This window comes from Osmia bicornis, chromosome 2 (genome assembly GCF_907164935.1).
Source record: "Osmia bicornis bicornis chromosome 2, iOsmBic2.1, whole genome shotgun sequence".
NCBI classification, from domain to species: Eukaryota; Metazoa; Arthropoda; class Insecta; order Hymenoptera; family Megachilidae; genus Osmia; species Osmia bicornis.
In genome coordinates, this window is record NC_060217.1 from 821932 (window position 1) to 849500 (window position 27569).

At 32.3% G+C, this 27569-nt stretch overlaps 1 protein-coding gene across 2 annotated transcripts; it reads left to right on the forward strand.

Moving 5' to 3' along the window:
- The first annotated feature begins 3136 nt into the window (after positions 1 to 3136).
- On the forward strand, positions 3137 to 20763 carry LOC114879112 (tyrosine aminotransferase). 2 transcript variants are annotated; one of them, XM_029193701.2, is made up of 11 exons: positions 3137 to 3508; positions 6667 to 6771; positions 7069 to 7136; positions 12108 to 12266; positions 14274 to 14465; positions 15194 to 15276; positions 15746 to 15815; positions 18059 to 18187; positions 19736 to 19819; positions 20116 to 20214; positions 20291 to 20763. In XM_029193701.2, exons 1-11 carry the CDS (start codon positions 3367 to 3369, stop codon positions 20450 to 20452), a joined length of 1293 nt encoding a protein of 430 aa, XP_029049534.1. In that variant the 5' UTR covers positions 3137 to 3366; the 3' UTR covers positions 20453 to 20763. The 2 variants fall into 2 exon arrangements, with proteins under 2 accessions (XP_029049534.1, XP_029049535.1); XM_029193702.2 differs by lacking the exon at positions 18059 to 18187.
- Positions 20764 to 27569: the final 6806 nt, after the last annotated feature.

A 27569-nucleotide genomic window follows, 5' to 3' on the forward strand; every position in this document is an offset into this window, starting at 1 on the left:
CTGATGCGTCAGATCATTATTATTAGCAACTATTAATACACGCAGCGTATAGTAAAACAATATCAACAATTGAGAAAAGTTCATAAAAAGGAAAAAAGTTTAGATACTTGCGTAAAGAGCAGACTGCCCAATAACAGTATTTTAAAAGTTATTTGAAACATCTATCAAGATTCCTCTTTGGGAAACACTTGTCTCATTGTCAGTTTAGTACTAGAACATAATAATTACATTCTGCAACAACATAGGAATTAATCAACCTTATCTTTTATATTTACATCTATGTTTATATTATGTTTATATTTATATTATATTATTTACTACTCATACATGATTATTATGTACCACTAACATTGTGAGCCTGTCGGGCTAAATCGCTATTGACTCTCACTGTTGATGCGACTTTAAATTAAAATAAATAAATAAATAAATAAGATTCCTCTTTATATTTTCTTTAACACTTGATACTATTTTCAAACGAACAAAGAAAAAATAAAATTGTAAGTAAGAAAATGTTTAAAATACCTACAATCACAATTTTATAACAATAACAATTTCCGACTGATAATCGGATTCCGACTATAATAGTTTTAATTTTATGAAAGATAACTCGTTCCAGCGATACAAGATCATTCATAATCGTTGTGAATACGATCCTGTAATATTGCTAAACTGATATCAGCAAATACTGGATATCGTGTAAACAAGAGAGAAAAAAAAGAAATATAACGCACGGCAGGAATATTATTCATAAGGTGAAGCTTGAAAAGCAAACGCAGAAGGCCAATCTCCTATCCATTCGACCACGACGACACAAGATCACGACTGGAGAATATGATCGGAGCTGTTGATCTACGTCAGCAGGAGAATTCGTTTGAATAAACTATGAAAAGAAGGTGTGGAGCTTGATCAACCAATCCGACCGGTTCATTCGTCCTCCAGCCTCCCAGGAGTTCCTCTATTTTCGCAATAATTAACATTCGTCGCGTGTCTACCTTGAGATATGCAAGTTTATGTCGCAAATTGTAATCCATTCAGTTTGTTGTTTTCCACGGGTTGTTGAAAATACTAGAACGCAAATTGTTTCGATCAAAGTTGAAGGATTTTTCAAAAAATATATTTTTCGATCACGTCGCTGAACAATTTTTCAATAACTGCGATAAACGAAAGTTATTCTAGCAAGAAACGTGAATGTACAAAAAGATTGAAATTCTACAAATATATAAATAAAACGAGAATGTAATAGCGAAGTTTTTTATAGGACGCTTCGTTTTCGATAAAATTGGTTCTGAATATTTTTCGATTTATTGGAAAATTTTCCTGTACATACTAAAACAAGAACAATTTTTTGCGAATGAAAAATACCTTTTAAATGACCGTCTGGGGCTCCAGACTTATTATTTCTGAATTTTTATTTCTGAGACTACATTAAATTTATCGTGTACATTAACGATGTAAGAAGCGTTGAAAAATTAAAAAAAACAATTATTACAGCATATGAAATATTAAACAACCAATATAACATTAGAAAAGGTTTATAGTAATAAAACAGAACTACCTACATACAGGAAAATTTTATTTTATATTTTTGTTTTAGTTATGACGTCCTGTATAAATGAAATTACATAATCCTGTGTTTCTTTTTTGACAGGTATAATATTTACTCAAGTTAAAAATTGATTGTTGTTTAGCTGATAAAATTATTAGCTAATCTCACTGATGAACGATTCGTTCTAAAAAAATATGTACAAGCGCAGTTTTGTTTACCTTTACATAAAGATTTCTTGTCAATTTGCATCATCGACTTACACTGAATCATGCAATTTTCTTCCTTTAATTTACATGAAATGTTGGTCATCACGACTTGGTACGAAATCAATTGGAACTTGTAAAATTTTATTACGCTTGTAAGATACTTTATGCCTTTTGAATCTGATGTCATGTAATATTCATAGATGTACAATATTCATGCAAAAAATTCGTTATGATCGCCTTTACATGTGACGTTATATAATGGATTACATACCACGTGGAATCAATTTCACCTCTTACAGATGAAATAGATCGTGCTTTTAATACTATTGATAAATGTACCTACTTGTACCGAATTTTGCTCGAACTTTTTAAACATTTATTATTTATAATATTCAAATTTTGATAAAAGAAACATGATGTCCACCTGTAAAAGTATAACCAATGAAAATTAATTATGTAATGAATTGATTACTGTCTTTCTACAGTCACAATAAAATTTGCATACCATAATGATAAGATTTTTATATACATATAAAGAGCTAAACACTATAAAAAAGTGTCTCAAAAATATGCTTTAATAAATACTATACCTATATATTTGACTTATATCACGTTTAACTCACATCAGAATTTGGAATAATTTCCATTAAGTATAGCAATCTTTTTCCTATCTAAAAAGAGAATTTAAATTGACTGTTCTGTGTTGCATATTATAAAGTTCAGTCTCAAAATTAGCCAATGCGGTTGCCAAAAAATTAAAAAGTTTTATGAAAATGTAAAGTGTCGACATGTTTGCAATAATTCCTACCAACGCAGAAATTTATTTAAATACAATGGAATTAAACCTTAAATTCCGTCTCCACATTCGATAGTCCACTAGAAGAACAGCTTTAAGAAAATTAGTAGCGATAAGAGACTCATAATAATTTGTACCAAAATGTAATTTTATTTATATCGTAATGAAATAAAATTTGAATTATACATTAGCTTGGCAACTAAATTCGGCAAATAACAATTTCAATATTTCGTCCCTTTATTTATTTCTCTGTAGTAAAATTCGCGCAAAGTCGCGAATTTAGTTGTCGACATAATATAACGAAATTAAGTCTGAAATGTTACTATGAGAATTTTTTGTATAATAAAATAGAACGTGAAATTTCGCACAGAATAGGCAACAATGAAAATGATTAAAATTCGCAAAGTGTTTGAACACGTGATTTAGCGTAAAGTGTCCGAATCACAGGCTTCCCTGGTCGCGATAAAACGACAGAGGAAGTCGTTGAAAAATGTTGATCTACGCAAACAGGGAATCTGTTTAAATTAATTACGATAGAAGGTGTGGGATAGAGCCGACCAATGGAACCGGTTCATTCGTCCCCCAGTCTGCAATCGAGTATTTTGATTATTGGTAGATCCGAACAGATCTCGTCTCAGTAATGGAATACCACCTGGACGAGGATTATTGCTTTCTGATTCTTCAGTTTTTTCTCCAACAAAATAATTCCGACGACCGAAAAACATTCTGTTTATTATCAACAGTGAATGGTCATTTAAAAACTGGTGGATTTGTTGACGGCTTATACGGTGAATTTTCAAGTGTGTATTGGATCCGAAATGTCGACTTTGATTTCCCGCGAAAGATGGAACGTGGAGGCGTCGGAAATCGCGAGGAACACTCACAACCCTATAAGATCCATCATAGAGAGCCTCGTCGTCGAGCCCAACCCTGCTAAATCCGTGATAGCTTTATCCATAGGTGAGATTTATCCATAATTTCTATTTTAGAGTAACGGTATATATTTTAAAAATTAATTTTTAAAAATTCTTTTAAATCTATAAAAATGAACATTAGGATTATTATATTTTCATAATATTATTATATAATTTAAAAATAGTTATAATTAGACTGTGGATGTTTATGCAAATACAGTAGACTCTTGATAACTTTCCCCATTCGGGGCTGTAGGGGAAGAAACTGCTGTGAAAGGAAAACTTAACAAATGGCGCCATCACAAAAGTTAACGTATAATACTGGTCTGAAAAGATAGCTAGCCATTCGATTAGAGGTGTGTGAGTACTCGATTTATTCGAGTATTCGAATTTCGAGTCAAACAATAATCGGTCGGTCGAGCCGAATCTGAATTTGCTGAATTACTCGAAATCGACGAACTGTTTGAAACAAAAGCGAGCTACTCCAAAAAGTCGAATTACTCGAATATTCTAGCTGAAAATTCATCCTCAAATAAATCGGAGTTTTACGACGGCTCGAATATTCGAGTAGTTCGCTTTTCTTTCAAACAGTTCGTCGATTTCGAGTAATTCGGCAAATTCAAGCGCTCGGCTCGGCTCGAACAATCGAAGCGAGTTCAGCTCGGCTTGTAAATTACGAGTACTCGTACACTTTTACGGACGATATAGAAGCAAGTGGTGGAGGCAAGTATAATAGAATATTTCCAAAACAATTGATCGTTCTAACAAATCACATGCTTGAGAAACGGCGTGCTAACGGCGCGTGATTAGTATTGCTGAAACTACATGTAGAGGGTAATTGATCTGTATGGAAAGTGAGTAAACGGAAAATTATCAGAAGTCTACTGTATATGGTTTTATAAAATATTTTACAATATTACCCTTCATACATAATTTTGGATACTCAACACATACCAGTTCTTTAAATATTATTTTCTAACATATGAAATTTTTTCGTTTAAAAATTGATACGTCTAATTTTAATTATAATATAACTAGATATTTTTCATAGGCCCGGGTTACGATTAACCAAGCTCCAGAGCATTAATTGCTTGAGTTTCATTCATGCAATAATTTATGTGATAAAGTAGTAATTGAATATTTTATTAACAAACATTTTTCTTGTGATAGTCTTCAAAAAATTCTACATTATTGTCAAGTATATCTTAAATGTTAAATTAAAGTTTCTCTCAAATGCCTGAAAATTATGTTACTGAATTTAATTTCTATTACAAGAGATAAACATTCACGATAACTCCTCTATTACATGAAACTACTTCTTTTTAAACGATTATAATTATGCGTTTGATTCATTCTTCATGAAAAATTCAACAAATGTAAATTAACATGTTCTGTGTTTTCATGCAAATTGTGATTTCGAAAGCTGTCTAATTTTTTGTCAGGAAACATTTTTGAAAAAGCACTTTGAATAGATAAAAGTTTTTCATTAGAAGTTTCGGAGATTGGCAAGGAGTTCCGTGAGATCAGCTAATTTCGTGTTTCGCGCTTATCGTGACCCGTTCGTGTATAATTAGTTGGAAGTCAGTTCTGTTTTAATGTCTCGTTTAATAACACCATGGTTCGGAGCATTTTGGTTGTTTCAAAGCTATCCTGATGTTTGTAAATGAATTTCACAAAGTTTATTTGTTCACTTTCCATTGAATACACGAATGCACGTTCTCTTTTATTAAATTGTTGTTTGGCTTGGCATAACGATGAGAAGGAAGTGCTTAACATTTTAGCAGTCACTATACTAAAATACTTTATTAAATAAACAGAAAATTTGATTTTTATACTAGCAGATATCTTTAGTTTTTAGTAGAATGATGATTTCTGAAAGTATTATTATTAGTAATTACTAGGCTACATTTTTAACACGTCAGATCGCACAAAAGATATGTTGGTAAATTATACGATACGCGTGAAAAATCAAAATGGTTTTTATAATTAATTTAATTTTTTTCTACAGTATCGATCAAAGTAGGTTTCTCCAGAGAAAATGGCGATATACGAGAAGCAGGCGTTTTCAAAATCCTAAGTTTGAAGATATTGACATTAGAAGCGATAAATAATATAATTTTTCAGTACTAAATATTATAAAATTTAGTATATAACTGAGAAACATGAATAATAACGTAAATAACATTTCAAATTCTCCCGCGTAAATGTTTATACGCAAGTGGTGGGAGACCTTAGACCTATATATGTGTGCATATGGGGTCTCCTCAGTCCTCAGCTACACCGTTATTCTCCTCATTAAACGCTTAAGGGGCAAGGCGGGAGTCCGTGGAGGGAAGAATTATGACGAGGGCCAAGAATCCCGGAACCCGAGGAAGCTGACGAGTAGGTCGGGAACCCGAGTATTCGGCGAAGTTTACGAGGGTCGGAAGGGGGGCATCACAATTTTCCTTGAAGAAGCTATGCTCCATACTATACATGAAGATTTCAAAAATATTTTAAAATCGTTACTATTTTTTTAAATGAAACATTCTGTTTAAAAAGGTGTTAGAGTATAACATTAAAAAAATAAACGCAGTACAATTATTATTACATAATATTGTATGCGGAACCAAAAAATAATTTTCTATTCTTGTAGCAAATTATTAAGTTATAGTTATAATTAAATTATTCTGTATCAAAACAATTTTATATTTATTTCTGATTAATTTATAGGAGTTCGTTTGTCCCAAAATAAATGTTTTAGATCTGTTGGCCATTTAAATATAACATCCTTTCAATTAAATATAATATACGGTCATTTATTGAAATATAATATCCTCAGTATCAGTAAGACGTCCTCAAAATCTAAATTAACCTCATAATGTGACGTAATTGTCATTCTTAATAAAGAAATCGACGGTAATCGAGCAAGTTTCTTAATTATTTAGGATCTTCACAGCGGACGACGCGACATACCCTTCTGACGATTCACTGCCTACTAAATATGCACTTTTAATATATAATATGTTTCAAGACAACCATAAACTATGAAATAGAAACGTCTCAGACAACTTTTTGTTAAACCAAGTATTAAAATTGTATTTTAGAATTTTGTTAAATAATACAATCGATGTGAATCTTATAATTCCAAATAACGAGATGAAGCAGAATTCAATGAATTTCTTAATGAATATATCAATTTAATTTATCTTCTTCTATTTTTAGGTGACCCAACGACTTTTGGTAATTTAAAACCACCCAAAGAAGCGATCGATGCTGTCCAAGAAAGTCTTCTTTCTCAATCGTATAATGGATATGCACCAAGTACAGGTAAATTAATACAATTATAATAATTGAATGAAATTTATATCTTTGTTAGAAAAATATAGATTGTATAGAGTACAGATGGATTTTGTTAAAATTACAAATGAAAATGTTAAAAATTCAGTAAATATGTTTAATTAAAATTTGCATGATTTAACAATTATTTGTATTTAGAATTTCTTTAAAATGAATAAAAAAGTCTTTAAAATCTTACTATTTATTTTGTAAAGGTAAGTATAAAATAATATTTCACTGATATGAAATAAGAACAATCTTTTTATTTAATTCTTTTTTTAAATTTAGGATACCAGATGGCAAAAGAAGCTGTGGCAGACTATAGTTCCAGCGAATTTGTGGATGTGGATCCTAAGGTGAGTTTTAAATTTAATAAATTCAAAGAAAAATTTCAATCGATGTTTTTCAAACGTTATTAATTATAATACAAACACTCTAGTGCTCTGAAATTTAAAAAATTTCTACAAAAATGTAATCAACAGCAATTACTAAAATTTTCACCATAAAAAAAAGAATATAGAAATTCTAGGTAAAATTAACTCCGGATTCGTGGTTGTGCATTTTAATTAGTCTGAAATAACATTTCACGCTGCTAATTAATATTTAGTTGCAATTTCTGTAATTCATTAGTGACATAAAATATTGCTTTCCATAAACAGCATTAATTAATGACATTTCAAACTTTATTATGTCACTTGAGAGCGCAGAAATTATTTCATGCTACGTAATTCGATTTTTCTCTCACGTTAAATGTATTTCACAATCCGTTCTCTTATTTATTAACAATTGAAAAGCAGTCACCGATATTAAAATTTTTGTTCGTTCCGCTGAATTAAACCAGCAAATAACGATTATACTCGTTCATAAATCGATGAAAATATTACTTGTAGACATCGAGATTATTGTTAAACGTGATGATAATCAAAAACTTAATGAAAAGTAGAATTGCTTTCGGAATATTAAATGAAAAATCGCATATTATTAAATCAAGATATTTTTTTCCTTTACTTTCTTTAGCCACTAAAGAAACTTTTTTATTGAAGATTGATTAAAATCCTCTGAATTATTAAGTTACTAAATTGGGAATTTATAAGATATTAATTTTCGAATAATTTTAAACATTTAAACTTGACAGTATTTATATTTATTTTATAATTGCATTAATTTCATTGCTTTTGTAAATTTTAAGAGATGCTATTAACTTAATGTTCAAACAGTGCATTAAAATCTTTTAAAACACAATTTATCTCTGTAAATCTTTTCCATTAATTTAAAAAATGAAATTGATTTTCATCGAGATTTAAAAGCGTTATGTACCGGATATTTCTGTTACTCGTAATTTACATTTACGCCAATGACACATGAGCAGAAAACGCATGTAGATTAATTCAAAATAAAAAAGGATAGAATAGTTAACGAAGGAGTATTTCGCTACATTTCATGTTGTTATTGATCTGCAGGAAATGATGCTGCTGAAAGCTGCGTTGCATACAAATTTTATCCGGCCACGCCTTGTTTGAAATTCCCAAATAAATTGTACACGTTAATTATATTTGAAAGCTGATTAATTGTACAATTTCATGAATTATTTGAACAACATTTTGTAGAATATTTCGTTTAAAAATTTATCCTGATCACCATAGTTTCAGTATTTCCAAACCTAGAGAAAGATGGAACTAATAATAAAAATGATGATGGTTGTATTTTATGGATTAGTTTCTCAGTACAGTAAAAAGAAAAAATATTTAAAAATTGTACATATCTATTGTACAAATTTTTTGTACATTATTTTATTCATTTCTCTATTTCCAGTTCTAAAAATATTAGCAGTAGTTTCCACGGTCTTAGATACATATGTAAACGACGACAGGTGGTATTTTATGATATTAAAAACTATACTTATTAATCAACCTTCAATTCATGTTTGATCGTATTCGATCTATTGTCTATAATATATTGCTATATTAATGAAAATTGCTTTTACACGGTGACTGCCACGCTGAAGCTACTAACAATTTCGTTAGGTAACATTTTTATTTTTTAACAAACCTTATCTATTGTTTTTCCAATATTTTATTAATTTTACCATCTCTGATTTTAAGTATTTCATACGACTACTTCTAATTAAATGAATAAGGAGTTCCTAATGATATGGATGATGGACTCTTATGAACATTCAAATCTCATCTATACATATTAGTGACGTAGCAATTAAAGTGTTAAAAACAAAGAATCAGAACGAAATCTAATTTAACACAATGTAATTAAAAAAAAAATCATCTACGAGGAATAGACATCTTTCATATAAAAAATATTTTTTCAAACTTATACTAACATTTAATTGCCCTAATAGAAAACATATAATAAAATTTGAAAAATAAATTTGAATTTCAAACGTCATGAAAATTCATATACAGTTTTAAATAATTGTTCTATATTTGTTAACAAAAAGTTAAAAAAACCTGATTGAAACATGAAACAGAGCTGTGCAATCAAACAGAATAAATATAATACAATATTTTCACAGACAATTTCAATTTTCCACATGCATGGCGCCGATACGCTTTCAATTTTCCACAAGATGTTTCGATTCGAATTAGCCGAACGTGTAACCAGATGCACATAGAAACTTGTTCATCTACAGCCGGATTGTGTATTTATTCCCAGTTTCCATGCACGTCTATACGAATATCTAGTTAAACCGCCAGTTGATCGAGCCGTCGCGTCGGTGAAGTTTGCAGGGAAAACCAAATTTCCCTGGACGATCTGCCGCAAACTAGAAGCTTCGTATCCTCGAAAAGAAGAAATGCTATCAATTAACTGGCAACTGGTTGCTATCCATGCGATGGTCGACGATACAATCACTAGTAAAACGATGGATCTCTTTGATATCTTTTTCCATTGAAAAACAATTGCTTTTCCGATCAATGGACATTTCCTTTGCTTCCTGTTTAATTGCATTACTATTTGATAGTTTTGAAACTTCTAATCTCTTATTTTTCTCAAAATTTTATCCGGGAATTCCATTTATATGGTTTATTGAACAATCTTTTATTTTTCTTAAAATTTTATTGGGAAATTCCATTTATATGGTTTATTGAAAAATGAAAGACATATTTCGTGGATTCTTTACTGAAAAAAATATATCAGATCGAATAGAGGAATTAAAATTCATATTCATGTATTGCTTATCGCACTTTCATACGAAATTAATGAATGCAATTTGATACTTCTCGTCATTGTAAATAACCAATATTTTGTGTACAATGAAACAATATCGAATTAATAATCCTTTCGGAATATTCATGTTGGAATAAAACACGAATTATTATTTGAAATAAGGTGAAGTGGGACAAGTGCAGACTGGTTTTTGTAAAGTTGGAATTTAAACCTGTGTATTTTCAGTCTGTTATGTAGGAACCCAATTTTCCTTGTAAATTTTCATTTTGTTAGGAAATTATACAAAATTTCAACAACTGTGCATTTTCCTCGAATATAAGGCAAGAGCGTACCTTTGAGTTAAAAATCCTTTGAATCCTTGCTTCATGTTCAATGGGGCAACAACAGAATTATTAACAAGCCTGCTATAAAATGTTTTTTATTGCTGCATTCAAATATGTTGTTTAGTTCTATAGTTAATCATTTTTATACAAACATATACTTTTTGCTGAAATATAAAAATAGTGAAATAAAATGACAATAGAAAAAGGTTTATCACTATACTAGAGAAATTTCGCTCATATTATAATCAAAATAACCGATTATTGGGGAATTCTGTTTTTCTCCTATAAGCCACGCGGTTGGAGAGCGGCGGAGGCGCCACCGCTTCTTGTCTACTACGCATTAACCCGCAACGAAGACAACGTGCCGCGAGCTGTATTTTTGTGTTTCATCAAACGTATCATTAAATCCTTTTATCGCATCACTACGTTGGTTATTGTTTTGGAACTCCCCTCGATACTCCTGCTTAACACCGATAAATGCACTTGCCCCGTTTGCGAACTTACCCCACTTAACTACACTCGTAATAGAACCAGAGGCAGAATAGTTATGGGAAGTTTGGGAAAATTCCCGGAGGGTTGGTAAGGATTTCGGGCCTACTTAATTAAAATTAGAGCCCGTATTCTACAAGAGGGCCCGTCATATCATAAATTTCCTTGTTAAATTTGAAGTCCTAATTTGCCCCTGAGTAGCGAATAGTAGCACATAGATTTCGTACGCATTTTTGACTAACTTTAAAGAAGAAGGCTCTGTGTACACACGCGATCAAATCAGGTTTCTGCAGGATAATTGATGTCTCAGGTTCCTGTCCTTTCCCATACATGTCTCCTAGGAAAATGACAATGTATGTAGTGAAGGAGCCTCTTATACAGGGTGTTCGGCAACAGGTGAAAGATTTTTTAAGGGGTAATTTTAGGGATCAAAATAAGACGAAAATCAAGAATGACGAAATAGCGTTTGCGGCTTTGTTTTCCAGTAATTAACGTTTAAAAATTCGAGTAAAAAACGCCTAAAACATGTAATCTGCCCAACACGGACGACTGAATGTCAGGTCAGCAGGGGTGAGTACAGTCATAACCAAGAAGAGAAAGCCGAATGTTGCAGTACCGAGAAACAGAATAGCACGAGGTAAGTTTCTACTATTCAATGATTCTTGGTTATGACTGTACCCACCCCTGCTGACCTGACGTTCAGTCGTCGGTGCTGGGCAGATCGCAAGTTTTATTTTTAAACGTTAATTACTGGAAAACAAAGCCGTAAACACTATTTCGTCATTTTTGATTTTCGTCTTATTTTGATCCCTAAAATCACCCCTTAAAAAATCTCTCACCTATCGCCAAACACCCTGTATAAGAGTTTGACTCTACCACTTGCGTGTAAGCATTTATGCAGGACGATTTGAATTGGCATTTATTTATTATTCATATTTCTCAGTTACATACTATAATATTTAGTAATTACAAATTATATTATGTTTATTAAATTACTTTTAATATTAATATCGTTAAAAATGAAAATTTGGAGAATTTTTGCTTTCCCAAACTTCCCCAGGGAAGTTCGATCTGATTGCGAGTGTACGTATGTTAATACGTTTGTCCGCCAGTTTCTGCGGAACTATTAAATCAATTTTCATAAAACTTATTGCATCTGACTTGGCACTCTTCAACATAGATCAAGGAAGAAACACTTTAAAACTAACTGAGGAATTTCAAAATTATGCAAAAACTGTTTATATCATTATAAAAATAAATAAATAAAGTCACTTTTATTATTTTTTTCTTAAAAGTTTTTTAATACGTTGAAAATCCTTTGAATATTTCCTGCAGGATGTAATCCTGTGTAGTGGATGTTCCTGTGCTTTGGATCTTTGTATCACCGCTCTAGCTAGAAGGGACCAGAATATCCTGATACCACGACCTGGTTTTTCAATCTATAGAACATTGGCAGAGGGTCTTGGGATCACTGTAAAATCATATGAGTTACGTGTAAGTATAAACGCGAAAAGACTTCTTTTCTTTTGATCGAAATTAAAAGAATTTATCGTTAAAAATATTTCTGTAAATTTCTTTGTATACGGTAATATTGCTAAAAAATTTGCAGCTTCAAGTGTTGATATTGATTTAACATTAACTATGAAATAATTAACTCTGTCAATATCAAGGGGGAATTTCTGCTGAAATAAGCACTCAAAAATTTTTAATTTCCAAAGCTCACAAATTTTAATTTTAATAGAATACGAGATTTATTCAAAATATGAAGTTTCACCGCATTATTACCACTTCACGTAAATAGAAGGCTTTTGTTGGTATTATGAGAATTAAGTTGAGTTATAAATTGGATATAGTGAGGATTAATCGAAATTTCTAGATACTTGAAAATTTTAAGATATAATAAAACACAAAATCTTTTGAACTAATTGTAAGATACCAAAAAAAACAATAATAGCGTCGTTAATACATTATAATCGGTAAAGGTAAGAAGTTACCTTGATACATTGATATCTTTTTCAAACTGCATCGAAATAACTTCAAATACTTTTAATCCAGTAGAATATAGAAAACGAATGTTATAAACGAGATAAAAATATGCAAATTTATAGCGATTCTATGCGATGTATGGTAATGATATCTTTTTGAGTTATTCATTGTCAAAGATCGAGCCGTATACATATACATAAGTCTAGGTACCTGCAGCTTATCGTATTGCATGGTTCATACCATTTTCTGTGACTTATATGCCCACACATAGGTATTGATCCAGCTTCTATATAACGGGTGTCTTCAAACTATTTATTACCATAAATAAATAAATCTCAGTATACATAGAATAAATACCTAACTCAATAATTCCGCAGATATTTAGCAAATGATAATTTCTAAAATCGAATAAATTTTAATATTTCATTCATGAATGAATGCTGTTACATGTACTTACTTACTTACCAATATATTGCTTGCGAAAAGCGTCTGCTTCGTCAAATGAGTTTCATTTAGAAATTTTCAATATTAAAATATATTTCAAGTGGATTTTATAACGTATTTCTATGTTATAAAATGATTTTATATTTCATGAAGGTAATTACGGTACTAATTAAAAATATATCTAGAGCTAATACTAATATTTAAATTTTAAATTTGCTATAGAAAAATTACAAAGATTAGTAATTACAGCAGTAGTAATAACACCATATGAGTTATGTGATAAATTTAATTTTACTAAAAACCAAAAATATTTTACTGTTTAGTTAATCGCGCTTTTAAGGAATAATATTCGTTCTATTATTTTATAATACATTAGTTTCAATGTATGTAAATGAAAACTATGAATTTAATACAGAAATTTGTTGCGTTATCACAAAGTTACTTGGGTGCATGATTGGTTAAAATAATATTTTACCAAGTGCTGCTGTATTATGTCAGGAAGCGTTGTATTTTCTTTATTACTCCATGTATTAAAGACTCGGAACGTGTATGCATAAAGTTGTCGTGATATGCTGAAAGTATTTTAACTTGTTACACTAGATTTCAACAACGATTAATCCAAAAAAACGCAATAACAATATATTATGCAAATAAACTCTCAACTAACAAGAAGTTGTTTCTTGTGGCATACATAACGTAATACATAATCTCAATCTCAGTCGTTATAAACTTCGTTAAAAACACTTTACAAATATTCCATGGATAAATAGTGATTTAAAAAATGAAAATAAAAATGGAAAATCGTTAGATTCAGTAGAAAAAGGTAACAATTTAATTTCGAAAAAATAGAATCATTCGACTATTGAAGAATTCGTTACTGAAACAATTCATTTTAAACAAAAGTAGAGGGTATTTTTTGTTATCTAAAAAATTATGAATATTGAACGCAAAAATGATAAAAATACACGGGTTGTTTTTATATGAAAAAGTTTTCAATTTCCATACAGTACATTATTTTTAGATCTTTATTTTTAAATTTCGATTAATTTCATTAACCATTTTATTTTTCAGCCTGAATTTGGCTGGGAGATTGATCTGAACGACCTGGAATCACAGATCGATGAATCGACGGCGGCGATAATTATAAACAATCCTTCGAATCCGTGTGGTTCTGTATTTAGTCGAAACCACACACTTGACATTCTCGACGTGGCTGCTCGTTATTACGTACCCATTATAGCCGATGAGATTTACGAGCACATGGTACGAGCTTAATATTTACCTTTTATCATACAACAATCACGAAATTATTTCCTTTTTCGAAGAATAATATGGAAACGCTTATAAGTCAGCAAATAGTTGTCGGCAAAAATTCTTACTTTGTATGAAATTATTAATCCGTTAAGCCATTAACCCTTTTGCTAGAGGTGTGCGAGAACCCGAAAATATGAGGTTTGATCGTCTCAGAGTGACTTAGTTAGACACAATTTTCTTTTTATTTTGTAAATACTTCCAATTCAGGGTCATGTTCAATCAAGTTCGTTCCAAAATGTCGGAAATCTCGAGTCGACCGAAATAATTCTTGACCTGATCCGAGTACCGGATACCCAAAATTGCCGAGTTCTTGGACATTTGTATCTTCAAAAACCAGACTCGACTCGAGTATTGGGTACTCGACATTTTCCATTTCTCACACACTTCTATCATTTGCTATGGTCACTTTTATCTAAAATTGTTCTCGTACATTTGCATATTAAATTATTTAACTCACAAATTTAAACGTAAATAAAACAATTTGATCGTTCAGTTCTATTTTAACGTTGATAGGTTTTTGTTTTTTAAAATTTTTCGTTACATGTTTTTTTCTCTATAATATGTATCTCTTTTAATTCTTTGATGGTTTAAGTACTTAAATCTGCAATTGAAGTTTATGGTGAAAATAGAGTTAATAAAAAGAATCATTACACATTATTTTTTCTTTTATTTAACAGGTATTTCCAGGACGAACTTTTCATTCGTTAGCGTCCTTGTCGAACGAAGTTCCTATTTTGTCGTGCAGTGGTCTGACAAAAAGGTATGCAGAGATTAATATTTCAGTGAATTCTTATAAGTTTAGGAAAAATATTATGTCTAGATACAGTATATAAATTTGTCAAAGTCTTGAAATTATAAAAAATGATTTCCCCCTTCAAAATAAAATTCATATGTCAATCTGAAAGTAGAAATTCTTTACGTTTTATTGCACCGTTAAACAAATGTCAGAATAATATAGCGAGAAATCATATTAATGATCTTCAATCTGTTCAAAATAAATCCATCGGTCTTTATCGAGGCTCCTTTTTATGCTCGATTTACCCTGTTCAACGGTATACGTTATAAACACTTTAATTCGTTTTCAAGGAAATTTTAACGAGTCGGTCCGCCTCTCGATTCCCAGTTCAATGCTCTTCAAATTGCACTCGAATCAATCTTCCTGGGAGCAAACGATAAGCAACTTACAGCGAAGGCATTTCCAACGACTAACTTTCATTTGAATGTTTCAGATTTTTAGTGCCTGGCTGGCGTATGGGTTGGATTATTATTCACGATCGTCAAAATATTTTGAATAAAGAGGTAAGCTGCTTTACAAAATACAAATACTTCAAAAGTGGTTGTATTTTAGATGCTTGATTTCGAAGCATTAAAAATCTGATGTGTAGGCGTTTAGTGGAAGGGGAATTCGAGTCGGCGACCGCCAGGTGGCAGTAGGATTGGATCGGTTCTCTCGCTGGCGGTCCCCAGGTATGCGATTCGGATCTACAGGGTGTAACCTGTAACGTTACTCACGATTTTTCACCTACTGGCGGCCATCTGACAAAAAAAATTTTAAACAAGAGTTGCAGGGTATGAAGTGCACAATAGATATCAGTAGAAAAAATTTCAAAAACAGTTTGTTTTCATGGCGAAGTCGAGGTCACCTTGGATTTTACAAACAGGACCATATATTTTTTTTCTTTACCATATGTAGAGGACATCGAGACGAATTTAAAACACATATTACATGGTATTTTTACTAACATATTACTTGATTTACAGAAGTGTAAATGTGAAATATTTAGCTTTTTGTTGTATTTGACTTTGACAGTGTAAACATTATTTGACCCCGAAGAGATTACTGAATGTAAACACGCCACTTGAACATAACATAAATGCATTTTATTTAATTACATGTTCGAAATGCATTCCGTCTTCTGCGACGCAATATTCTGCTCTTTTATAGAAGTTTGAATGCATTGCTGCAGTTAGACTTGCTAAATCTACAGCTCTGCATGTAAAATTCTTCAATATTGTTAATTGGTGATTGATATACAACGGGCTGCAAATATCCCCATAAAAAAAATCAAGTAGCGATAAGTCCGGGGAACGAGCTGGCCATCGTTATTTCGTCATTGCAGTTCCTTCGTTAGTCTTCTTTTTTTTCCACACAAGATCGCACTTTTGAATGTGATGTCCTCTAAATATGGTAAACAAAAAAAATATATGGTCCTGTTTGTTAAACCAGACCTGTCCAAGTAGGGGAAATCCACTCCTGGAACACATGTTCCGGTTCCCCTTCCAACGCTGCTTCTTCAAGTAAGATGGAACGGTTCCGACTACCGTCTCTCCGTCTTTCCTAGCAGCGGTACTGTCTCCTCGGAGAGACGGTAGTCGGAACCGTTCCATCTTACTTGAAGAAGCAGCGTTGGAAGGGGAACCGGAACATGTGTTCCAGGAGTGGATTTCCCCTACTTGGACAGGCCTGTGTTAAACCCAAGGTGACTTCGATATCGCCATGAAAACAAACAGTTTTCGAAATTTTTGTGACTGATATCTATTGTGCACTTCATACCCTGCAACTTTTGTTCTAAACTTTTTTTATCAGATGGCTGAAAGTAGGTGAAAAATCGTGAGTAATGTTACAAGTAACACCCTGTATAGGAGTTCCGAAAAGCGGGGTTATAGGTGTCTGGGATAGGGATCGTCTGTCGTCAGCCCAACTGATAAGTCTGACAGACGATCCCGAGACGGAAAAAACGCCTCCTTTTTCCGTTCGTACAGACCCAATTTTATAACATAAAAATACTGCGAAACAATACTTACCCTAAATCAATCTAAAGGTTAAAGTTTGCTAAAAATAACTATATACATGCTTTATTAATACTGCTAATACAAATTATCTGGTTTACAATTACAGCTATTAATTACCAATTTTGAAATGTATTTGGTTTAACACAATTTGATAACATAAAATCGTCGCAAAGTAGCATTTATGGTACATTAATTTAAAACTTAAAGTCTGCTGAAAATGGCTGTACAAGCCCTTTTATTAAGATTACTTATTTAATACAAAAATGATTGATTGTTAAAGGGCCGTCTTTTCGTTACAAAGTTATTAAGGCAAACAGTGTACTCAAAGCACCAGTTTGTATCTTAAACATGATTTTAAATTTCTTATACAAATTAAATTTATGTACTATAATGAATATTATCTCAAATAATATTGTTTCCTGAGAGTATAGAAAAATTTGAGTTAAACAGGGCTAATAAGGGAGAACAGCTTGAAGCCTGCGACCACGTCGTTTCCGCACGATTGAATTAAATTTCGTTGATTAAACTTTATTATCCGTCGTTGAAGTTCGTCTGTTGGTACCGTTCTCAGCTTCGTTCGAGGTTTAATTTTGTCATGAAAAAAATTAGCAGAGGATGGCTAAGAGTTCGAGCTGAATCTTGCTTTGAAGAAACTTTAATTCGTGTCCTTCCTCTTCTATCCATCTTCCGCGATTCCTAACGACTGGAATACCTGATAAATCTCCTCCAATTTCTTCTTTTTGCCGTAGATACGGAAAGCACTTCACTGTTTGAGTCAGAGAATTATCGGCAGTAACACGCTGATTCAAGGTGCGCTTCCAGCGATCCTGAAAAACACCCCTCAAAACTTTTACGACAATATCATGCACACGTTGTATGTGAGTGTTAATTGTTATTGTTTAATGCAAGACGATCGATTTTATGCTTTAATATGTTGACAGCATAATATTATATTAGACGGGGCAATTAATTCAATTTAGGATTTATTTTTCAAAAGTTTGAATGTTTTAAAAATTATTATAATTATTCTCGTGCTATTTATTTGTAGAATTTCAACTTTATAAAAGGGGTAAAACACTATTTAAATCTAAAATCGCAATTAGAAAGGTGTGACATTAAAGATACCGAAATAATTTGTAAGTACAGTACTGAGCATTGTAGACTTTCCCTGCCTCGGGCTCCAACCCCTACCCATAGGTAGCCCTGCAGAGGATGACGTTGTAGGGGGAGGGGAGTTCCACATATAATGCTGCGTAGCCTCCCACCAATTTTATAATATTTAATAATTAACCCTTTCGCTACGAGCGTCGTCTATAGATGACATCCGCGTGACGACCTGTGTGTACGAGCGTCGCCTATAGACGGCATTGTACAAAAGTACAACGTAACAGGAAATCTTCCTTGAATCATTAGAAGAAATTGGATAGAAGCTGTTAAGTTTTCAAGGTTTCCGAACACCAGTTTACCTAAGCGCAACATGCACACTTTGCGGCGCAGAGCTCTGTTCAGTGGCGCTATTCGGCGGTACCGATGGCGCGTACAGCGGTGCCACTCTGACGGAGCACACTGCCGGAGCGAAAGGGTTAAAAGTTATTTTATTTCTAAATCACTCCTAATATTAATGTCGTCCAAATTATGATTTTAAGAATTCCAATTTCTCCTATAACATCATTTTCCCTAGGGAAACCTACTGTGATCGATACTGTACATTTAATAATTGGTCAAGAATTAGAAACACAGGATGAAAATGAGTCAATTTGTTTTTTTCAGTTAGTAGGTTAAGTAATATGAAGTTTTGTCTGATTGTAAGTACTATTTATGATTTTCAAAAATTTAAGGCCTCAAAATTATTAAAATATTTAAAAGTATCTTCTGGAAATTCGTCATTTTTAAACACATACGATAGAACCTTTTAAATGTAATTCGTATCATGTAGTTCATAAAAGATAAATTTTGGTAGTTCGTTGTAACTTTAATGAAATATCAAATTTATGTACGATTATTTCTGACTACCGCATAAAATAATATAATTTGACAGACAAGTGTGAAAGATTTGTTTAAATATCAATTTTGGATTAAAATAAATTATTGAATACCTGTAACCAGTAAAGCTTATGCAATTTTCTGATTTCAAATTAATTTCGAAACCATCAGTTTTAATGCACCAAAAGCTACTGATATTCATAATATTTATTTTTCATTATTAAGGCAAATATTTTTCATTCGTGAAAATCTCAATAATTAATTACATCTACCATATTAGCTAATTTAATTAAAATGAATGATTCTTATATTAACTCTTAAAATATCACTTAATTTAGAAATGTATAGAAAATATTTTTAAACACATCAAAAGAACACAGTATTTATTTTCTAGATGCACATATATTCTATCAATATTCTAATTATTTATTTTCTATTTTTAGAACCATTCAAAGGTAGCATACAACTGTATAACAAAGGTTCCTGGATTGAAACCAATAATGCCAGACGGTGCGATGTACATGATGGTAATTACTTGTACAACGTTAATGTTTGCATTTGCAATTATCTCACAATGTAACTAATCAACTTTCAATTATAATAGAAATTTCACACTTGAGATATAATGAGTATTGATTCTAACTATACATATAATCATGAATACAACAATCCAGTATTGTAAATATTTCAAAAGTTATAATAATTTATATATAACAAAATTTTTATTAATCATGGTAAATGTTGGTTTGGAAGGGTTAAAACAGCTTTGTAATAAAACCATCTCAGAAGTAAATTGGCTATAAATGGTTCTATTGATATGCAGGTTCACATAGATCTATCTTGTTTTCCGGAATTTAATTCCGACTTGGAATTCGTGCAACGGTTGTTAATGGAGGAATCCGTGTTTTGCCTTCCTGGCCAGGTACTCCGCTTAAATCAGTAATTTACCATCGAATCACCATTTATACTGATTACATGTTTCTCAATTATTTTTGTAGTGCTTTGATTATCCGTCCTACATGCGATTGGTGATAACAGTGCCCACGGACATGTTGGAAGAAGCTTGTCAAAGGATTCGGGAATTTTGCGAAAGGCATCATTACAAAACGGCTGAACATACCCGTAGAAATAGTTTCTTTGACGGAGAAATATCCTGCTGAAAACGAAGCGAATTAGTTTGATGCGTTACCAGTTTCGTTTCAGCAGTACTTATTTGAGTTACATAATCATTTGTGGATACTCATGAAAGAAACCAAACGAAGACAGATAGTTTGATTTATTTGATTGTCAACTTTTTAAGTTTTTTTAAGTTTCTTTATAGTGCTTGTAAGATTTGACCTCAATGTTCAAGAAGAAATATGCTGGAGTATTTAACTCTTGAGTAGGCACATGGGCTCATAGGCACGTCAAAAAACAATTGACCGCAAGCAGTTTCTCAATATGAATAAAAAAATATTTCATATTCCTATAATTTTGTATGGCTCTTAGTTTATTTAGATCTTAAAAAGAAAGTTGTGGTTGCTAATGAATCCATGCGCCCACATGTATGATTTTGCCATACCTAGTTAAGGGTTGAAGGATACAATGAGAAATAGGAACTTATGTTTTTTTAATAAAGAAATTTATTAGCATTGAGAAGATACAATGGAAAATATAAAATTAAATTCTTACGATTATTAAAGGAATGTTATCATATCTTACTCGAAGGGTTCGATGAAAAATAAGAAAATCAATTTTTTGTTAAGGATAAATTATTATATTAGTGTTCAGAAGATACAATGCAAAATATGATATTAAATTCATCGATAAAAAGAAATTATTAGTATTCTGGATAGGATGGGAAACACAAAGTTAAATTTTTTCAGTAACGAATTGTTATTATTTTAATATTCAGAAGATAGGTAAAAAATATAAACTTAATTTGTTTATTAAAGAAAAATTATTTTATACACGAAATACGACGAAAAATAGAAAATTAAATTTTGTAGAAAACATGAATTTTTTTTATTAAATGAAAGCAATTTTATTAATACACAAAAATAAAAAGTGAAAAATACAAAGTGAAATTTATTGTTAATGAAACATAATTAGTTAGTCTATTTAGACATTGAATTCAGTATGAATAAATACTTATATACTGCATTTATTTAGCAATCGCTAATACTTGTTAAATGATTTATTTATTATTAATCTTAATTCTGCCAGCAGAAATTTACCCCTTACATCTCAATTAATAATTGTATATACATATAATACCATTTACAATTAATGAAGTATAAATACGTCGTTAACAATAGTAGGGTAAAGTTATTGAATTGATACGAAATTTGCTAGGAGGCACTTATGGAGATGTTTGAAAAAGGTTATTAGCAATAAAGTCAACGTTGTTCCGTAAAATTCACCGAACCAGTTACCATTGCTTCTCTTCATCCTCTCGCTTCCGGCGCTCGTATCCTGTTAACTTCCGCTTAAACAAATCGTCCATTCGCTACTGGATGAAAACGTTACAATGGAAACGCGGCTGATAATTAAAACGAACGATTCTATGCGGAACGAAATTTCCTAACACACGCTATTTTTTCAATTTCAACCAGTGCTTGTTTATCGTTGTTGTTCGTTTGTTCGAATCGAATTCTGTTCATCTAATAGAAAATACGGAAATGCAACGTAAGTTTTGAAACAGTCCAATAAAGTACTTGATCATTTTAAGAGTAATTTTGTATTCACAAGAAGAAAGGAACATAAATACATTTATTTTGAAATCCATAATACGACGAACCTTATCAAATAATAAGCTACATACTAGTGGTGTACTTTTCTATATAAAGTAAAACAAATTGGATTTTTATTTTTTGGATTTCTTAGAATTATAATATCAGGTTTTTTCAAGTTTTCGCAAGAAAGAAGTAGTACAAGCACATTTATTTTTGAGCAAACACAGGGTGGTTCAAATGAAACTGAAGGATGTAAAGCTTAATAAGTTTTTTGCTATTAATTTCTTTTATTTCTTATTTTCCTACTTGCCACCTATTTTTGTTTTTATTCCACTAGACGATCTGTTATTTTAACTCAACGAAGATATCCTTAATTTTTTCATATCATAATACCTCCATTCCCCGATTTGGCAGGGGAACTCTTATTTCTTCCTGTGGGAATATTTAAAGGAACGAGTGTATACGAATAAATCCCAAACCATTCACGCTGAAATCTGAAACTTACAGTCCGAAACTTACAAGTAGTAATATAAAATACTCTGGAAAGCAGTGGCGGCTCGCGTATAGGCACTGTGGAACTGCAGCACCCCCTATTTCCACTTGATATTATCGATAACATTTAATATAGTGAGTCCTTTTTTCTTTAATTCTTTCTTTATACTCGTACAATATATAATTCTTAAGCTTAATGTCAGTAGCCGTCCCCCAGTTTATGAAAAAGATACAAAAATCTTTGTATGGAACTGTGCGCTTCACAGTTTCAGCTGCGTGATGTTTGACTGTATGCGCATGCGCACATCACAAGCTGCGCGCGAGGCTGCGCGGGAGAAAGAGCACTGTCGCTCCCACAGTGCCGGTTTTTTAAAACAAAGGCTAAAAATTTTCTGGAGAAGCACCTCCACTAATTTTAGCTACGCCACTACTGAAAAGGACCAATATTTGTCATAAAGAAAATGGGAGGTATTGCAGGCTATTATTATATTTCATACGTAGATACACAAAGTTTATCACAAATAATAGAAAATAGGTACAAATACTTTTTTCTTTGCAAATGTTATTCAACTTTTATATTCTTCAATTCCAGTTGGGTCACCCTGTACTTTTCTAACTCATCATAATTATTCCAGGTTCTGGTTAGTGATCACATCGTCGCAGCACGCAAAACACGCCCTGAAATATTCGAATTACGATTAGAAATTACCTCGTATATCATTCGCAAGAGCAAATTGGAAAATACGGGCGTCTCCCAAAGTTCGTGTTTCACGCGAGCCAAGGGTTGGTTTTATTTTCGTTGAAGACTCCGTTGTAACGCGGAACAGCAACCGGCGCATACTACAGCCTCATTATGGCCTACCAATTACTTGCATGATTATTCACGTTGCGTGTTGTTGGTGATTCTGTTTGGACTATTACGGATATTCAATACAGTTGAACATGTAGTTGTATTAAACTTTTTATTCACACAAGATACGCATCGACAAGCATAGAACAGCAGTTCTTCGAAAAGGCGATTTATAGAGTGTAGGTCAAAAATATAGAGCTATTTTATTCAAAATTGTATTTTATAAGGTATATGAATCGTATACAATTGAGTTACCGGTGAGTTGAATAATAGTACAAGTTTAAAAAATTACGTTTTAACCCTCTCTTCATCTCTAACTTATTTTTATATTATTAAAGAATTTTAGGAGTTTAGGATCTTAGAAACTTACAATTAATATCTTAAAGTCTTAGGAACTTAGAATTTTAGAATTGTTTAATTTTCTAGTTTTCTAATATTCTAGTCTTTTAATCTTCTAACTTCCTAATATTTTATTGTTTTAATATTTTAATATTGTAATTCTCTAATGTTCTAATAGTCTAATTTCAGAATTTTAAGAAAACCTAATCAAACCTCCGATTATACTTATATTGATTGGGAAAATTGAGAAAAGTTGCGAATAACATGAGAATATTTTATATTTTATGAGTCGGAGAATATTTGCAACTATTTTTAAAATAACTTTGTAAGTGTCAAAAGTTAAAACCACTACATTGTAAGGTGTATTATACAATGCTTGTTTGTAACTTTGCAGTATCAATAATTTTATGTAATAGAAAGTGTGTGTACTTCATTTTTGATCCTAAATTCTAAATCACTTTGTACTTGTTTAATTTGTAGAGTTTTCACAAATTTTGCCTTGAACAGTTGCTATAACCATAATTTCATAGAAATGAAAAATCAGAGGGGATATCTAAACATCTGAAGTTTCCGTCTATTATTGGATAGAGTAACTATTCAGCTACGAAATTGGAATAATCTATAGTTCGTATGATTCAGTAACTGATACATGGCTCCAGAAGTCTTAATTCCTACAGATTAATAGTTTTGGAATCTGATACTGTGATCAGGGAATAACCACTGCCAGATCTTATAACTTCGAGAGGTATTACCTTCCTATCACATAATTCGTATATTCATCGCTCCTGAATCATATGATCCAGGAAATCCCTTAGTGTGCAGTTTAACAACTTATAAAGTTATTAATGAATGATGTAATTTAGAATGATATAATTTACAAGTTACTATCACCGCATTTTTTATTTAAAAAATTATCGTCATTGAATCGTTCAATTTGATGATGCTAATTATTAAATTGGTTGATAGATCCACTATCAAGACCTCTTTTATTTATATTATTTTACGATTAGAAATTTCAAATAAAGGGTACATTTATGTTGGAGCTACGATAAACGACCAACGTGATGATAAGGTGAAGCGTAGAAGTACATTATAATGGAACTATATATTTACATTGAAACATTGTTGCTCGAGCAGAGCAACACTTACTAGATGGCCAACGATACAAGCGATGAGAATCAAATAGTAAATTTTTCTTCGCTATTATCGTCGTTCTCATCGTCGACACAACTTTATTGACGGTGGGTATTTAGAAATTAATAAATGTTTATTAGATTTCTTTTATCGGATCAGAGAGATATAAATTACCATAATACATTTGTTTTAGATAAATTATGGATTGAATTGGCCATTAAATTAAATACTATTCATTACTTTTTTCCGACGTACCATTTTGCGGAATTTGAAGATAATAATAATTCTTTTTCAAAATCACTCAGGTTGAAATGGTTCATTTTTGTGAAATATTAAACTACTAAACGTGTACTATTATCACAGCTTCATTATAAACACACCAAAGAAAAATATTTTTTAGTACCTTTTATGATCGCTCTGATCGACGCAACTCTCACAACTCCGACATAAATATGCCCTAAACATAACAAAATATTTAACAGTCTGTTTCGCCTTACGTTTAAATTCAAGTTGTAACCTTATACAGCAACAGGGGTTCGGGGCTGACCGAAAACACAGGGAACACCATTAGCAGCGTATGCTTACAAAGTATGTATTTCACTGATTATTATTACAGAGTCACAGCTTGTTCTTAAACACTACAAAATTCGTACGCGGATAAAACACTCGGCCGGTGTTTCGAAAAAACTGAACCTCGTGAAACAAGGGCTGCCTCGTGGTCCGGGTTTGATCTCTCAAGGGAGCAAGGTCGGAGCCAGGCAGGGGTTACTGTCCTTTCGATGTCCACTCAAGGGAGCGTCTTTAAAGCAGTGATCCGTCTTGTCCATAAAAATATACATAGGTCTGTGGCCCTTTTTATCTTCGCGGGAGGTCTTGGGCCAGCGCGAGTAGTTGGGTAGGAGAGTCTATCACGCATGCGCACTGGAGTGGACATGGTAGCGGGGATGCACGCAAGTAATGACTACAGATAGTACAAGGTAAACCTCTCGCTACGCTACCCGAAAGGAAGTGCCGTCACAATAGAATGTAGTAGTCGACATCCAATTTCTGTCATCGCTTACTTGACCGAGGTGGCCCCTGCAGCGAAAACCGCTGTGTGCGTGAAAATGTGTTAAGAAAATATTCTGTTTTGCGCAGCGCTTAAATGGGACTCTTCTGCTCATTACACACATTTTCACGCACACAGCCGTCTTCATTGCAAGGGTTAAGTAAGCGATGACAGAAATGAGATGTTGACTTCTACATTCTATTGTAGCGGCACTTTCTTTTGGGTAGCGTAGCGAGCGGATCACCCTGTAGAAAACTGGACATGTCGTTGTTCTCAACGGGTCGTGAATTTGAGCCTTGAGAAAATTTGACGGACAAAATTTGAACTAAATTTTTCACGAAAAAACAGCGCCCCCTGGCGACGAAAATTGGAATTTTTTGCATGATTTCTCTCTCTGTGGTGCAGGGATACTAGAGATGCAGAAATATAAGAAATGTATAGGTTACAGGCATATAAAGAATGCGAAGATGTGGGCAATACAGCGATATAAGGGATGCAGGGATATATGTATCAACTGCCAAGGAAAGCCTTGGTCCGTAAAGAGAAGGAATAGGATTTGTTGTGACTGTAATAGTTTTTGCGTAATCGTAGTTCGAAGTCAAATTGTTACTTTTATCCTCGCTCCCTCCTATTATTTACGTATTCCCAACACACCGCTTTTCATGTGTGTTGTAAAAATGAATGTGTTTTTAGAAATATTACGGTATGTTTTTCTTCATCTCTCGCCTCTAAATTGTTTCGCTAGCTATCTGGTGGGGGGTATCTGTTAAATTTTTGTTTCCCAGAAATTCCCTCTTTTAAAACCTTGAGTATAGAAAGTTATCAGGACTCTACTGTATTGCTTTTGACCGACTAAAACTTTTATTCTCTCTATTATCAAATAGAGGACCCACAAAAAATGTAGGAAAGATAGTTACACCAAAACTTTTCATTTTTCATTAAGACTATAAAGGAGAAGGATCTTCATCCTAGTTCCTCTTCCACCTGATACTCCTCCACTCGTCTAGCCTACCTCGTTAGCTGTGTGCAGTTAGGAGGGCTTACCATCACTGCATGTTTACTTACATTGTGAACCCCCTTTTCCTGCAGCCGCATTCTACTTCCCACGTCCTCTCGTTTGTTTTGTAGAATTATGTTTCATTCAGGTCTCCTCGCAACTGACCGCCCTGTTAGTTTTGAAGCACAACTTTCCTAACGTTTCACCATTTTGCCTTTATAAAAGTTTGCTTGTACGTTATATTTCATTGTTTTCTATTTGCATGTCAAACGTTTAGTAAATTTTCCAAAAATTGTGGTAGTTCTTTTCTAATATTATTTATCTCAGATTTTCGCTTCTGATGACGGGAATGAATATATTTCTTTTTTTAACCGACTTCGAAAAGGAGGAGGTTACTCGATTCAATCAGTATATATTTTTTTTTTGTGTTACTCCGAGACGGATGGACCAATCGGAACGAAACCTTTTGCATCTTGTAGGGTATGTCTTCCGATTGGTCCCATTAAAATAAAATTTTTCATTTTTTCATTGTGATTGCAAAATACAGGAAGTTTTTAATCTCAAGATTGGACGATTTCAATGACCTTTTAATATGTTGTCGGGGGCATGATTCTGAACAACTTTTTCATTATGCATAATTAACGGAAAGCTTTAGTTTCCGAGGTATGTATACGTGAAAAACTATTGTTACTACTACATTGAA